This window comes from Xyrauchen texanus, chromosome 47, assembly GCF_025860055.1.
Source record: "Xyrauchen texanus isolate HMW12.3.18 chromosome 47, RBS_HiC_50CHRs, whole genome shotgun sequence".
In the NCBI taxonomy this organism is placed as follows: domain Eukaryota; kingdom Metazoa; phylum Chordata; class Actinopteri; order Cypriniformes; family Catostomidae; genus Xyrauchen; species Xyrauchen texanus.
The window spans coordinates 11,634,679-11,651,527 of NC_068322.1; the positions used below are offsets into that span (position 1 = coordinate 11,634,679).

The 16,849-nt window shown below is 39.1% G+C and overlaps 1 protein-coding gene across 1 annotated transcript; it reads left to right on the plus strand.

Annotated features, from left to right (window-relative positions):
- The first annotated feature begins 442 nt into the window (after positions 1 to 442).
- Positions 443 to 15,418, plus strand: LOC127639297 (NUAK family SNF1-like kinase 1). The gene is made up of 7 exons (XM_052121234.1): positions 443 to 1,166; positions 5,810 to 5,930; positions 8,194 to 8,345; positions 10,656 to 10,721; positions 10,821 to 10,940; positions 12,286 to 12,418; positions 12,579 to 15,418. Exons 1-7 carry the CDS (start codon positions 918 to 920, stop codon positions 13,616 to 13,618), a joined length of 1,881 nt encoding a protein of 626 aa, XP_051977194.1. The 5' UTR covers positions 443 to 917; the 3' UTR covers positions 13,619 to 15,418.
- The last annotated feature ends 1,431 nt before the right edge of the window (positions 15,419 to 16,849 follow it).

The window sequence follows — 16,849 nt, forward strand, 5'->3', positions numbered from 1 at the left end:
TAAATTGAATCAATATGAGCATAATGTTTCTTAGAAAGCAGAACTTAGTAGCTCTGCAGAAGAGTTTGGATAAGTTATCACACACACACACACACACACACACACACACACACACACACTCACTCTCTCTCTCTCCTGTGTAAAATGATCATGCCAAAAAGTGCTTTGAGTGAAAGCATTATTAATATTGCGTTATGTTGCTGTTATATTGTTATATTTGTCATGCCAAAAAAGCACACTAAATCGAAACATAATTGAGAGAGAAAGATGCAAGGGAAAGCACTGTCCATACCTAACAAAAAATGCAATGAGAGAGAGAGAGAGAGAGAGAGAGAGAGAGAGAGAGAGAGAGAGAGAGAGAGAGAGAGGAGGGGGGCTTCTTCCAGGCTGCATTCTTTATGCCTGTATTCTTTACTCTGGAGAAAAGGGAAGAGGAGGGGAACAACATCACACCGGTAGTGGGACGGACATGTAAAGCATGGAGTCGGCTCGCGCGTTTCTGAGCTGCCAGAGGCGAGAAGAGCGCATCCCGACACACGCGCATGATGAATGATGCATCGCTCTCTATAGAATAGAACAGAGCGCAGATGTCTCGATGCGCGTTTTTAACAGCTGGAGTTCATTATAACTTGACACGGCGTCTAAAGAACACGGCGCTCCTACGCGAGACGCTGAAGAAACAGCGAGACGCGGCATAGCGGGCAAAGACGTCCGTCTTGCGGACGCAAAGACGCGTTCGGTGTGAACGGCCCCTTAGATGCATCGAATGCGAGGAATTACCCTCAAAATACAAACCCATTATTCCTGTAAAATAACGACCGGACAGTGAGTTCAGGATATTTGTGACTTTCTATTGTAGCTCGGTACAGACCTGAAGATTTATTGCGGCATTTCGAGGCGCGCAGTCCTAAGAAACTATGGAAACGGTTTCCACGCACGCGGAATCGTCCCAGTTAGGGAATTTTGGAGACGTTCAAGGTGAGCTGCTACCGGTGGACTCTCCGTCCGGGGAGATGCTGGCCTCTCTCGGTGTTCGGAGAGGATCCAGCGTGAAGAAACATCATCACAAGCACAACCTGAAGCACCGCTACGAACTGCAGGAGACGCTCGGAAGAGGCACATATGGTAAAGTGAAGAAAGCCATAGAGAGGCATACTGGACGAGTGGTGAGTTGACCCATCTTGCATAACTCCTTATTTAAATGCAATGCATATAGTTAGACTTATTGAGCAATTCTGATCTTCATTGTTGGAGTTTGTGTGGCTATGACTGATTTAGTCAATCTACTATATTAAAACATTCCTTTGAAACATGGTGAAAGTGGATGCACCTCTAATGACCTTCATTACATGCACAATTTCACTGGGCAAGTGGAGGCTTCCGTCCCTCAGTAACAGGGGTCAGCTAATCTAGGTCACTTATGCATGGTTAGAGCAGGTCAAAGGTTACAAAGCACAACAGGTATGTTCATGTTGCAAGGAGATATCGATCTGGACCTTGCACTAGCCACTAGCAAGAAATGCATGACGAAAGAGATAAACTTGGAAAAAACTAGGATAAATCACTTCAACTAGGTCAGCGCACTAATCCCAAGACAGACCTGCATCTTGAGTGGTGCAGTAATGGACCGAGTGGGTCAAATCTGTGCCCTGACGTCAACTGCTGCTCGAGTGCAGGACACGCTCAGAGTCCGAAAACATGGTTACCCAATAAAGAAACCACTCATTAGAGCTACCAGAAGACCAGCACAGGGCTTGACTAGACAGCATGGTGCAGTTGCCTGCTGTGTTAAAACATTTTGTTTTCAGTGTTGATGGCCAACAGTACATCTGAACATTACAGATAAACTGAAGTGTTTATATGGTGATGATTTTGGAAGCTGTAAGGAATGTTCCAGTTGTTTGGCATGTGAGAGCACAAGGCAAACAACTCTTGAGTGTGTTCTTTGCCTAACAGGTCATACACATTTGTAATGGAGCTTCTGTCATTTTCTTTGTAAACTGTCTTTGCTGAGTCTCTGGGGGAGAATAAGAACTGGTAGACATTGTGGACAGGGACAGATGACAAAGTATATACATAAACTCAAACACACACTCTTAACACATTCAACAGAGATGACAAATTCTAGAGTTGCAGTCCTGACTCCGTGAACACAGCTTTTCCTAAATGCATGGACTGTTGAATTCTCAAGAATGCATGACTTAATGCAGGGAAGAATTCATAACATTGTGGAGTGAATTAAATCGGAGTAATTATTCTTACATCAGTTCGCAAAAATGCCACTTTGCATGTGCTCTTTAATAATACTGTATATAATCTTAGCTCAAACACTTCACATCAAACACACTTTTTTAAATACAGAGGCATGTATACACTCGTTAACTTAAATATAATGGTCTTTTTACATTTAAACATTAAATTAAAAGGAGGGCTAAATAGGCCAACGAAAAAAATCCTTTTATTGAACTCCTTATTTTAGCATCTGATACATTTTGTAATATTAACTTAACTTCCTGTCTAGTTAGTTGATGTTGAGTTGTAACAATCTAGTTGTTTAGAATGACAATTTATTTAAATAAATTGATTCAATTGAAGTGTTTGATATAGAAGGACAGCACACTGATTGTTATATATGATTAGAAAGTCATACATGTATGCCCTCATGAAGGTAAATATTAGAAGGCAAATATTGCCCCTTAAAGAAATAGTTTACAAAAAATGCACATTTCTGTCATCATTTACTCACCCTCATGGTGTTATGACCTTAATTCTTATGTGGAACAAAAAAGGACCATTCACTATCATTGTATAAGGAAAAATTATACAATGAACGTGAATGGGGCTAATGTTCTACCCCATCTCCTTTTGTGTTCCATGAAATAAAGAAAGTCATATAGGTATGGATTGGAGCAACATGAGAGTAATGACAGAGTTTCCATTTTTTGCTAAACTATCCATTTTTAAGGAGCATTCTGAGCTCAATAGAAGTTTAGCTCAATCGACATCATTTGTGCTGATTACCACAAAAAAAGAAAAAAGAGCAAAAATCAAAGTTACAGTGAAACAATTACAGTGGAAGTGAATGCCACAAATGCTGTCGATTGAGCTTAACTTGTATGAAACCAGAAATATTCCTTTAATACGTTAATTTCTAGTACTGCATGTGACTGTATTATATTGCAGTGGATTTTCTATGACACATTTATTCCAAAAATGTTCCACGTGAGTGCTCCGATGAGTAAAGGTGCTCCCTAATCCCTTAAACAGTGGACAGGTAAAACAACACAGCTGTTGTGTGAGCCTCAGACAATGAGCTGGTCTATGTCTGTGAGACAATGAGAAGGCTTCAGTTTAGCCAGAGGTTAGAGAAGAGCAAAGCCAACAGCCAGCTGGCATAGGCATCAAACACAGGTTAGCTTAATGATCTGTAGCCATGGGCTGGTAACAATACCTCTCAGCTGTGTGGGTACTGAGTGCTTTCTTCAGCGAGGTTAAGGGATCACCTGACTGCCTGTCTGCTGCAATGCAATTTTAATGAGTTTATGCTTTCACTGTAATTAGGGTTAGAGAGGACAAGACACTGTCCCAAATTGAGGTCTTAAAGTGCTCTTAAACACAGCTGGCATGCAGGCAGGCACGCACGCACATACACACACACACACACACACACACACACACACAAACACACAAAAAACCATACATCATGCTAGTGACAAACTCCAGAGTGTAACTACAGTTATCATTTCCAGAGCAGCAATTTAAACACCTCTGTTTTTATCACAAGTTCTGTGCGATGGAGAGGGTTACTTAAATCACTGTTAAAGCTGTTACGTACTGCAGATGTTATAATTAATAATGTACATTCCCAAATATTCAGACATATTCCGGAGGAAAAATAACTTCCCAAAACAATAGATTGTATGCACACCCTGGTCGAATGTGGTCATTTTGCCCCTAAAAGGCTTGGGGTGGTAGATCGGTGCCTTAAACAAAACTGGTTGGACGGGAAGTCATCTCCGTCAGCACCACTTCCCCTTCTGTGTGCTTTATGAGTCATTGGAGGAACATGGACCACACACTTCCTGTAACTTTAATCCCTCCTTATGACCAAAAGATGAACAAGACGGAAATCTTTTCAGTGTCCTCAAGCACACATACATAGGATCAGACTTTAAAAATAAAGTTAAATACAATATGACTGCGAAATTACCATAATTAACTAATCGTGAAACCTTTACATGTACAACATGTTTTTGTGGTTGAGCATTGTAACCAATTAGACATGTCTGTTGTTTGTTTTCTTGTTTTTTTATGCTATTAATTTTAATAGTTTACCCAGAAATGAAAATGATCTCATCATTAACACACCCTCAGGCATCCCAGATGTTAATGACTTTCTTCTGTTGAACACAAACAAAGATTTTTAGAAGAATATCTCAGCTCTGTTGGTTCATTCAATGCAAGTGAGTGGTGGCCAGAACTTCGAAGCTCCAAAAAGCAAATAAATGCAGCATAAAAGTAATCCATTCGACTCCAGTGGTTTTAACCTGGTTTAATCTCCCAGCGTGAGTTCTATAATGCGCACTGTAATTAAAATAAATCTTCCCTCACACTTCACAGCAGAAGCACTAGAGGACAGATTATATCACAGCTGGTGCACTGAATGTAAGATGATATATTATCAAACATATAATGTTGTTTTTAGATGTTTATAATGATTGATTATGATAGAAGAGATGCGATCACGAATGCACTTGCTGGCAATGCACGCCACCATATTTTCATTGCAAAGCAGGATGGGATTTTGAGTTCGTATAGAAGCATACAAAAGGAGGAGCATAGAAGGTTCTAAAAACCTAGCCCTTCCACTCTCCCAGCACCGGAGGTGGTTGTGAGGGATGGAGTGGGAGAAGGCTTGAGTGGACTAAATAGTTCGTATATTCTTTGATGTCAGAAAACATGGCCGCAGCGCTGAATCTAAAAGTCCCTTTTGTTTTTACTATAAAACTCTTCTCAGCTTGTTTTAGATGTGTACCTACATACTGTATACCAAAAAAGTATTTTAATGTAAATTCTATTTATCTAAATAAATTATTTCTTGTGATATTGTAATTGCAAATATGATTTTGTCATTATCATGCAGCCCTAAATGCAGTTCCATTAGAAGTAAAAACCATTTTATCCACTAGGTAACAGCATGCTTAAATTCAGGACATTGAGATTGGGTAGTGAACACTGGCTCTGCCCTGTGACAGAGCTTGTTTGGGAATTTGAAAATAGGACATTTAAAAATAACTCCTATGATGTGCCTCCTCCCGAGAAAGCCATTCACCTTTACAGACAACCCAGTTTTGCTCAAGGTTAGAGGCACTCACTGAGAATCTAGACCATCATTTCCCTTAACTAAACAAGAAATAACCTTAAAAAAATCTCCAACTTTCAAAGGAACATATTCTTGAAATTGGAGTATTCCGATGCTTTCTTCTATATGATGTATGCTGTGTTCTTTTAAATGACTCTGAGCCTGGACGCTCCTGAAAGACAAAGAGCTTTTTAACCTTTGACCCATGCCTCAATCAATACTGCTCCATAAACCTGAGAAATTGAGCCACTGTGAAAGAACCAAGCATTCTAAAGCATGTGTAGCATCATAAAGTAGCCACAGAATACAAGTCATTACCATTATTTTGCAGAACAAATGGTGTGCTACACCCATTAGGTATTATGCAAGTACAAATGCATAAGCAATGCGAGGCATAGGGCAAATGGGTTTCAAATAGTTGATTTTAATTTGTGTATTGTTTGACAGGTAGCGATTAAATCCATCCGTAAGGAGAAAATTAAAGATGAACAGGACATGGTGCACATCCGTAGAGAGATCGAGATCATGTCTTGCCTCCGTCATCCACACATCATCTCTATATATGAAGGTAGGCCTGTACATGCTTGTGTTGACTCAGTAATTGTTCTCCACTCCTAGTCTTTTTTGAGAATTCAATGTCACTTGAAACACTTTTCACAGTCATTGAAAAAGTAACATCGCACCCCCTTCTTCTTTCACTGGGATAAAATGACTCCACCTCATCTATTCACAAACTCAGCCCAGTTTGGGATCTATGCTGTCTTTACAGATCAGAAGTCTTTAAAGCACTGTAACATTCTATACTCCATAGCATTTTGCGATTTGTAGTTTTATCATTAATAATCATGCAGTTTAATGACCTCACATCAATAAAGGAATAATTATACTTTTAAAAATTGATTCACACACTGCAGAAACATTTAAAATATCATTTTAAAATCAAAAATGAAAAAATATTTAAAGGTGCACTCAGTCATTTTTGAAGTATGTTGAAGTATAGCTAACACTGACACCTAGTGACCTGGATGCTGCATCATTCGAACACAGTCATTTTCAGTTACCAATGCTATTGTAGAAATTCACTATGTACAGTAAACCAGGATTAATTTAATCCACGAATGAAAGTGTCCAATAACAGGGCATTTACTGAGATTATGCGAGCTGTATTTAGCTTGTCATGTGATGCTAATATAGCTGCTCCCATGAGTCGCCCTTGCTCCATGTAGAATAAAAGAGCTTTTGCAATGTTACTGAACTCTTCATCTCACATGAGTGGTCATACATTTATATCAAAGTTTCAAAATTACTATTCTTTTCTTTATAAGTAAAACCTTTTAATTGGGGAAAATTTACTGAGTGCACCTTTAAAAACTAGTGAAGGCAAAAAGGTCTTTCAAAAATTATGATTTGTTATAGCATCTAAGATGTACACTTTGCCTTATACATTCATATAGATTTTAACCTAAAATCTTTGTTGATAAAAAAAAGCCCATAGACATTTTATGCGCCAACTACCCTTATGTGATTTGACTGCAACCCTAATAGCCCAAGGGTGCGGATGTTGATCAGGCAACAACCTTGTTGGGAGTATCAACCTTCTAATGGAGATAAAACAGATGCATGGAGCCAATACAGTCCTACAGCAATCAGCATGTTTGAAAAGTTCCAAGCATGTAGCTGTGCCTTGCTAGAATGTTAATCAAAAACACATTAAATTAGACGCCAAGCACAGCACGCCATGAGCAGGATTCTCAAAACAAAGACTTGACAAAGCAGCTTTATCTCCGCGTTGACAGAGGGAGACACTATGGCTGTGGACTCATGCCACGCTCACAGCTAGGGGTGATTAATACTGACCCTGGACCAGTCTGAGGGTTGGTGCTGAAACCGAGTGCACTCAGTCTCTTGTGTCTAATACGGATTAGTCGAGAGAGGTAATTACTCAGTGGTGGAAGAAACTGGCCTTGTAGGTGAACTTCGCTCATTTTTGAGGGCCATGTGGAGAGCTATTCCAACTACTGAAGTGTTGAGCAAACTCTATAGCTTAAGATATAGATAATATAGAGTTAAGAGTTGTGACCCAGACAATCACAACAGATGCTCGGATGTGTAAATACACATGTTATTGAAAGTGACACCAAGCTGAAGGAAACCCACCTGATCTGCGGGAATCTTTATTGCTCCACTGACCGGCTGCATGGCAACCAGCCTCTGGGCAGTAAACAATAAAGGATTCCTATGAGATGCTCATGCTGTGTCAGTAGAAGATGGAAGCGTTGAATGGAGGATCTGAATGGAACAACAGCTGAAAATAATACAAAGATTTGCTGATGTCCTACACTTTCCATTGAGATTTGCTAGATAAACATGATAGCTCTTAACATAAGAGTTACTACCGAGAATACTGGTCTGTGTTGTGCATTTTCCAAAACACTTATCCTTTTTCTTGGAACAAGAATGCTTACGTCACCATTCCTAGTCACATACTCCCATAATTTCTCTCTTCCTCTTTGCACTTAACACCTGTTAACACTTGGGTCTCACTAGCAATGACAGCTCCTAATCAACATGACCCTGAATGATGCCAGACTTGCTGGCAATTTGTCTCCTACATTCTGGTAATGTCCCAATCAGAGCCTGAGCAAAATATTTAAGTCAATGACAGAGCTATAGCTAGTGAGACATACATAATGGAAATTTGCTATTTTCACTTTCGATGTGCCCTACCTTTAAAACATTTCCATACATTATATTATAGCCAGAAGAGATCTGACAGCAAAATATGCTATAATGTTGAGAATTCTAAATTCTCTTTCTTCATCCATTCACAGTCTTTGAGAATAAAGACAAGATAGTGATCGTAATGGAATATGCCAGTAAGGGTGAGCTGTACGATTACATCAGTGAGCGCCGCAGACTCAGCGAGAGAGAGACGAGACACTTTTTCAGACAGATCGTCTCGGCTGTCCATTACTGCCACAAGGTGAGAGTCTACAAACATCACATCCAAAGCAATAGGGTGCAAAGACCTCATATCAGAAAGATGAAAACACTCAGATGTTAATGTAAAGAAGATGTTTTAATTGTTGTGTATGTCCCTTTTGAAAAAGAATTAATTAGCCTAAACTGATTTGCTAGTCTTAGCGGATCTTCCATCCTGGTTTTAGAGGGATTTTAGGCACTTTTAGCTGTGAGGCCAGCTTGCCCACCATGCAAACCAGCTGAGCACCAGCTTGCCAGGCTAGAAGACCATCTTAATCCAGCTTAGGATAGTTTGAGCTAGATAATTTTTTTCAGCAAGTCTTTGTACCTTTTTGATAACTTTAGATCAACATATATTTAGACAAAGTATATACTAACTGTATGACAGATAGATTTTTTGGTAACACTTTACAATAAGTTTCCATTTGTTAACATTACTTAATGCATTAGATGTCATGAACAAACAATTAACAATATCATTTATTAATCTTTGCTAATGTTTGTTAATAAAAATACAATTATTAATTGTTAGTTCATGATAGTTCATAGTGCATTAACTAATGTTAACTAATACAACCTTTGATTTGTGTATGTTGAAAGTAACATTAACTAAGATTAATAAATGCTTAATAAGTATTGTTCATTGTTAATTCATGTTAACTAATGTTGTTAACTGATGTTATCAAATGGAACCTTATTATAAAGTGTTACTGATTTTTCAAACAAGGTTATATTCTAAATGTGCAGAAAAATGTTGTCTTTTGGAATTTGGGGAGCTGAAGTTATGGGTTTTTAACATTTGAAATGGTTAAAACGGGGCCATTGTTAACCCTGGGTAAATAGAAGCCTGGGTTATTCTATTTGGTGTTTCACACGCTTTCACCCATACTTTAGCCTGGGTTAATAATTAATCCTGGGTTTTCATGTTCCAAGGTTTCACACTGTACATACGGAAACCATGGGTTAACGTTCTCCTGTATCATAACCCTGGGTTAATAGCAGGGCTAACCTCCTTTAAAAATTATAATAGTGAATAACTCCATTAAATGTGGGATTTAAAAAGTTGATAATCCTGTGTTCACCCCAGTGTGAAAATCCCTATACATTGTTTTTGCATTATTCCTGCTGAAAAGACTAGCAAACCAGCTAAGTTTTACTGATGAACAGCATGGCAATGCTGGTCCACCTACTAGACCTGCACCAAACCTGCATGAACCATCTTGAACCACATGCAAATTCATTCATTAATCCCCTTTTCTCCCCAATTTGGCACCGTGCGTCCCATTGAGAGCGAGAACCACATTATAGCAATCACAATGAGGTTAACCTAATGCGACTCTACCTACCCGAGCAACCGGGCCAATTGTTGCTTAGGATGCCTGACAGGAGTCACTCAGCACACCCTGGATTTTAATTTGCGACTCTCCATGATTAATGACCAGAGGACTTGCCATGATATGAGGGAAATAAACGACATTTCCAAGAATGTCTTGATATTAAAGGTTTTGGATCAAGGGAACAGCGGTGTTCTTCTGTCTTATTTCCAAATGCCTCCCAATCTCACGTTTTCCCAGTTTCCAAACATGATACTCAAATTGACAGATCACATTGATCCAACCCTGTTTAATTTAATTGTTTTCTCTTTTATTTCACATTTAAGATCTTTTATGCAACAAGAACATATTTTTATGGTTTTACAGAGATTAAGTGTAGGATTATAACAGGAGATGCTGTTCCTTGATCAGCACATTAGGTCAGCCTGTACCCGGAGTCGTGTCAGCTGGAAAGCTGGAAGTCCTGGGAGAATTCAGGCTGGGCTTGACCTTTGTTTCTATACAGCTGGGCTGATGATGTCATCACCTCAGCTGAGGGATTCCAACACAGCCCTTCAGATCAAGGCAGGCCAAGAGGTCACCATGACAACATTTGAGGAGATACAGTAGGCTGTGTTGTGGAACATGGCTGCTTGTTTAAACTAGTCATTAGTTGATCAAAGCAGATAGGCCAATTGGCCATACCAGCTTAAGGTGGTAAATGTTTTTTTTTTTCAAAACATGTTGCCTGGTTTAATAGTCAATGACCAGCTTGGATCAACTAATAAGTTTAGACTAGCTTATGACCATCTTAGACCAGTAAGAAACCAGCAACCATGTTCCAAAACATAGCTACCAGCTTAAGCTGGACTCTTCAGGAGGAATAGGAGCAGTTCACAATTATTCCATTAGAGAATGGAGGTATGGTTATGTAATGCCTAACAGAGTGAAGTCAATATAAGAGATCTTAAAATAATGGTTCTGAATTTATTTTACAGAACGGAGTTGTTCACAGAGATCTCAAGCTGGAAAACATTCTCCTGGATGACAATGGTAACATCAAGGTAAAATATACAATTTCTCCAATGATCATTTTAGATATCTGGAAAACACCTCAAAGTGTTGGCCTGTTCTGATTCAATGTTTTTTTTTTATATGTCTAGATAGCCGATTTTGGTTTGTCCAACATTTACCACAAGGACAAACTGCTTCAAACGTTCTGTGGAAGCCCACTGTATGCCTCTCCAGAGATTGTAAATGGAAGACCGTATCGAGGTCCAGAGGTAAATAAAATTGAGTTTGAGCTAATAATCTGTTATCTGATCCCAGTAGACTTCATAATTTCTACCCATTTTAAAGGCTTTAAAATAGCTCTTAAAATGTGGGCTGGGGATCACAATCCCAGATATCCTGTCTCAAAAGGTAACAAACGACAAAATATAGATAACAGATAACAAAGAAACAAAAGGTATTTCCACTGATTTTTGAGCAAGGTGAGCCCCCCACCCTGATTCCACTTCCCAAATGAACTCAATACACTCCCTACACATCATTTTACAGTGCACAGTCAGCCAGCATACCAACATCCACTACAATACTATGAGAAACAATAGACTCATGGAATGAGGACTAATCTCCAAACTATTTTCAGAATTTTAAGTATTCTTCTAGCCCCTACATTATTAATGTTCCATCATCAAGTAGCCAAACACTAAGCCCATCTGGAGCACAAGAATATCTCAAAATTCCCATACTTTCCAGATTTTACAAACCGATGTGATCACACACACAACTCTACAAGCCTCTGGACATTCAATCATATTCATACAGACACTATGATCCCCCTGGTCCCTAAATCATCCTTACATAACTGCACCCCCCAATCCATGGGAAAGGCAGCATTCTCCTTCTTGCTGGTCAGAGATCAGTGGAACAGTGCCAACAATCACAGAGCCTCTCACATCTCCTCAAGGTCAGGCAGGTCTGGAGTTTGGGGAGTGGAAATTTCCTGTGCTGTAATCAGCCATTGTTCCCCTTGATACCTCCTCATTCCTGACCAGCACCCCTGGCTAATCAGTAGAAGTGTAGTAGGGATCAAGGAGAAGAAATTATTTAACAATGAGTAGGAATTATGAGTGGAGTTATTCAAGCAGATATAAGTTAGATTAGCTATTGTTCTCATACATTTTAGGTGGCTTGATTAAATGTTCATAAATATAGGTGGGGTTAACTTTATGGCTCATGCAGGAAAATAAAATAACACAACCTTTTAATCTTTTGCTGAATGATGACCATTTGTCTTGTTAGCACGTGTTTGACTTGTACAAAGAAGACCAGCCTTTGAAGCTTGTTAATACACTCAAAACTAGTTACAGTGCTTACTAGGCAGCGCTTTATTGATATTCCTAGTACATTCTGGTTAGTGTTTGTTCTAAACCCTTAACTCGATGTATTACAATTCTGCAATTGATTAAACCTGGACCACTTATGGTATGCCATTCTAGTAATGAAAATATAGTAAATCTGCTAATTGAAAATGGTTACAAAAACCAGTTCAAACTGGTGTAAGATGCCAAATGTCTTTATCTCCCATTGGAGCAATTAAACAGTGTGGTGTTGTGTTCACAGGTTGACAGCTGGGCGCTGGGTGTTCTCCTCTACACTCTTGTGTACGGAACAATGCCCTTCGATGGAGGAGATCACCACAGACTTATTCGCCAGATCAGCAGTGGAGAGTACAGGGAACCGCCGCAGTCATCAGGTGTGTATGTCGTCTCTTATATACTGTGTATGTTTCATGTCAAATTATCCATATATACAAAGTTGTCACAGGGGGCATATTGGGACTGTGCCTGGTTTAAGCCCTCATGTCTCCAAGACACACGTGTGCTAACTAATTTTAAATCTCCCCATCTTTCCAGACGCTCGTGGTCTGATCCGCTGGATGTTGATGGTTAATCCAGAGCGTAGGGCCACAGTCGAGGACATTGCAAATCACTGGTGGGTGAACTGGGGATGGAAGACCAGCGTGTGTGACTGCCAAACCCAAAGGGAAAACAGTTCGCCAATGCTGGCCCGCTTCATTGACTGGCAGAACCGCACTGACGTCCAAACTGGCAAAGCCCAGCGCCCGGATTCTGGTAATAAAACGAATGTTACTAATATAAGCTTGGCTCCAGCCTGGCGCCTGAGAAAGTCCATGAAGGAAAACGATGGAGGGATTTGGAGTGTTGCAGATGAGAAGCCGGGCCTCAAAAGACCAAAGAGTATCCTGAAGACTCGGGCGACCAGTGGAGACCAGCGGTCTCAGAGTTTGTGCGAGGTAGAGCTCAGACGGTCCATTTACTACCAAGACTCCGAGTGTGGTTCCAGTCCTGAGCGAGAAGACACACTCGGTGGCTCGCCAGCAAAAATTGTCTCCATGTTACCTAAGAAAGGCATTCTAAAAAACAACCAGCAGCGCGAGTCAGGGTATTACTCCTCGCCAGAGCGAAGCAAGTCCTCTGAACTGCTAGGGGGAGCCACTGTGCAGCCTCCATCAAACATCTCACCCCCAAAATGGACAATAGGGAGGAAAGGTATACTCAAGCGGAATGGAAAATATTCTACACAAAGTTCCACACCTGCTGTGGGACTCCATGGGGAGGTCCCGGTAGACTCAAGTCTCTCAAAAAGCCAAAGCAGACCCTCCAGCATAGTCTATGAGGAGACGGTACTCTCCAGCAGGGGGTTGGACTGGCCACCCACCTCTTCGAAACCCAACATCCGGGGATCCCACTCAGCAGAAGACTTGCTTCAGATGGCTGGGTACAGGGGCCTTCAAACCATTCCAGGCAACAAGGGCGCCTGCAGCCCTCCTGGTTCCCCTGGAGACAATGGCAGCTTTTCCTTGCTAGGCGATCTGAATGATGTCACCCAGGTATATCAAAAAGCCCTGGACATCAGTAGCAAGCTGAGCTAGACTTGGGCATAGAAGATGCAACAAAGGACAGGTATTGCTTCCATTGGCCACTCTGCATAATGATCATTTAATTATATAGAAGGGGATTGTTACATTGTGAGACTAGGGGAAGAGACTGGAAGAGTGAATTATTCTCATCTTGTCGACCCATCAAAAGTGCTGCTGGGGAATGTTTACAGTTCGAGAAAGTAGGACATTTCAAGTCTCCATTCACCAACTCATGTTGATGAGCAGTTCTCATGATATTCTCGTTTCAAACTCGACAATCGAGGCGGGAACAACGCAAGCACTTTAAAGGCAGATGTTCTCTGTGATGCAGCACAAAATATACATGACAGCTGGGACCATGTTATTTAAATTATTTATTTGTAATTTACATTGAGACAATTTGAAAATGCCAATGCCATTTTATAGACACTGTTGGAAGAGCCGTTGTCATTTGAACAGATCATACATTATAAATAGGTCAGATAAAGACAGTTACAATATCTGTATCATGTATGACCGTTTTAAAATACCAGTGATTTCAGAGAAATACATTCTCAAAAGATAACAAAATAATGTAGACGGTACAGAAAACCACACAAACCAAATATCATGATCCCAGAGTTTCTTTTTAACTGACTCGGCTGAGACAAAGAGCCAATCTAATGTTAACGCATACTATCTATTGTTTGATCATGAACAGTGGAACACATTTACATGAATGGTCAATGGCAAAGATTGTATCAGTGTTATGACAGGTGAGCTTTTTCAAACACTCTCCATCTCTAAAGCGTGCACATGTGGGCAATTATATGAGCTCCCTGAAGTGTGAACGTGTGGAAGAACAAGCTTTAACCTATGGTGTAATACTGGCCCAGAAATAAACCATGTTTCAACAACTGATGCCATATATCAAAAGAAAAAGAGACCAAACTATTCTTTTTAAGAGGTGGGGTGTTAAAAGGCACATATACTGAAGGCAACAGAATATGAAAATAAAGCTTTAGAATGTTTTTTTAATAAGAATCGAAAGGTCATGTTAAGAACTGTAAAATCTTTAGGATATATCTAATATTGTGCAATTGCTATATGTTTAACATGCATTGACAAGCTGAGATAAACTGAAGATACTATGCCATAATATTTCTTTTTTTTTTTTACGTTACATTGTTGTGTTTGTGCCTCTAGTTTAATTGATGACAGAGATTTTGGCTTCATTTCAAAAACATTGGCTTCATGGGGCATTATTACTGTGAGTTATGCGTTAACTATAATAGGCTAGCTTTAAACTTAAGGATGTGCTTAATATTAAAATCTTCAATAATATGTAAAAGGCATTTCTGCCAAGCGAAGAATCAATGTGGCTTTTTTATGAAGTACCTTGTAACACGTATATACACACAATTAACTGGAAAAATAATGTGTTTGTCCTATAGGATATATGTTATATAGACCATGGAGAAAACTTGACTGGATATATTACTACATATTTAAATTTTGTTATTTAATGTGTCTTGTATAATAAACTGTACATTGACTTGGCTATTTGTTCAACTGTTTTTGTTTGTGTGTGTATTTTAAATTTGATGTTACAATTGTCTTGATTTGTGCCTTCTTTGACATGAGACTGTCCATGTTATTCTCAGTTCAAACTATTTGCAGTATTGTGTTAAGAGTTTTTTTTATTTTTTATTTTAAATCAAATGGAAAAGAAGTGTCTCTATATCGGAGTTAGGTGGTGTATTAAACTGTGTTGGATGTGCTCAGTGCAAAACGCTGTCACTTCTTCTAATAAATGTCTCAATTTAAATGCCACCTGTGTGTTTGTGAGTTCATCACCACTAATTACATTATATGTAGAACTCAATATACTCATAAAAATTATAGACAAGAAAATCTGTCACCCTAAAATCCAACTGTTCCTGCATCAGACAAAATAAAAGGGGGAATAAAATGTTTATGTGGCTTTTAAGTGACTCAACGGACAAATATAACCCTGAATCACATTGAGGATCTTTTGTGAATATACAGAAGGCTGGGCTTGTATTGCGGTTTGATTCACTTGTACTCTCAGTTTAGACTGTGGTTTGTTGACCTTGTCATGTCAGGCAACGTACATTTGGTTTTGTTTGTTCCTAAGCCTGCATGATCACAACACAATGCAAGCACATATTTCACACAGTAATGCATTTCCTTCTCATATGACTTTTTCCAAAACAGCAGCGTAAAGGAAGATAAGCATTAAATGAAACAAGAAGTATGGGGGAATGTGTTTATTTTGTATTTAAGAATGGCTGAAAAGGAGCCGTTGACATGAAATATGCAGTTAATGCCGTGTCCTGTGGTGGTGTGGCGGTTGATTTGTTGCTCCGGGCGGGGAGTTTGCCCAGAACGGAACCATATTTTATCACATTAACTACAGACATGTTCCACAAAGTTTGAAAAACAAAAAGTGATCAAATACATTTTTGTCTTAATTTTGAACAGTAGGTTATAACGGGGCTAAAGGCTCTGTGGGTTAAAAGGCTCCATTGATTTTATTTTCTCCCAAAACACTAAATTGCTTTAGTGTTTTACCCCAAGTCTCCCTCACCACATTTTTTTTAAACTGAATGTTAATCGAAAAAAACATCTGTTATTATTTCTTTTCACACAAATTATGTTGCTCTATTCATATATATATATATATATATATATATATATATATATATATATATATATATATATATACACACACACACATACACAGTATATTACCTTGATACACTTTGTGACCAGAAAAAAAAAAATTTCTAATGGTGCATTTAGCCCAGTTGTACCGTATATATCTACTGTTTCATTATTTAAACATTGGAGTGTTAATGCTAAACCAAATTGGTCACTGATTTTTTTCTATCTAATGCAATATGAGCAGTATTGCATTACAATTACAATGCAATTCATACATTTGTAAGTCTGTCCAAAGTGTCCAAATACATTTTGGGGCCACTGTACAGTATATACATTTTAAACTAAAATCTTGATACAAAAATATTATGTCAACCAACCAAACAAAGCACATTTGACTCCAGGTTTCTAGTTGTGTGTAACAGGAGGAATAACAGAGTTCAGTTGATAGTTCGTGGAGGATTTGCGGGTAGGAAAGCAAGCACAAGACTGTGTTTAAAATCATGGGCTGGTCAGAAAGAACACAGGCCTATCTCTTCATATGGCAGGAAAAATAATGACAGCAGCAAGCCAAAGTGG

Coding starts and splice junctions, on each gene's coding strand:
- LOC127639297 (XM_052121234.1), top strand. CDS start 918: ATGGAAACGGTTTCCACGCACGCGGAATCGTCCCAGTTAGGGAATTTT. Junction 5,931..8,193: donor CATCATCTCTATATATGAAG/GTAGGCCTGTAC, acceptor ATCCATTCACAG/TCTTTGAGAATAAAGACAAG. Junction 12,419..12,578: donor GGAACCGCCGCAGTCATCAG/GTGTGTATGTCG, acceptor CCATCTTTCCAG/ACGCTCGTGGTCTGATCCGC.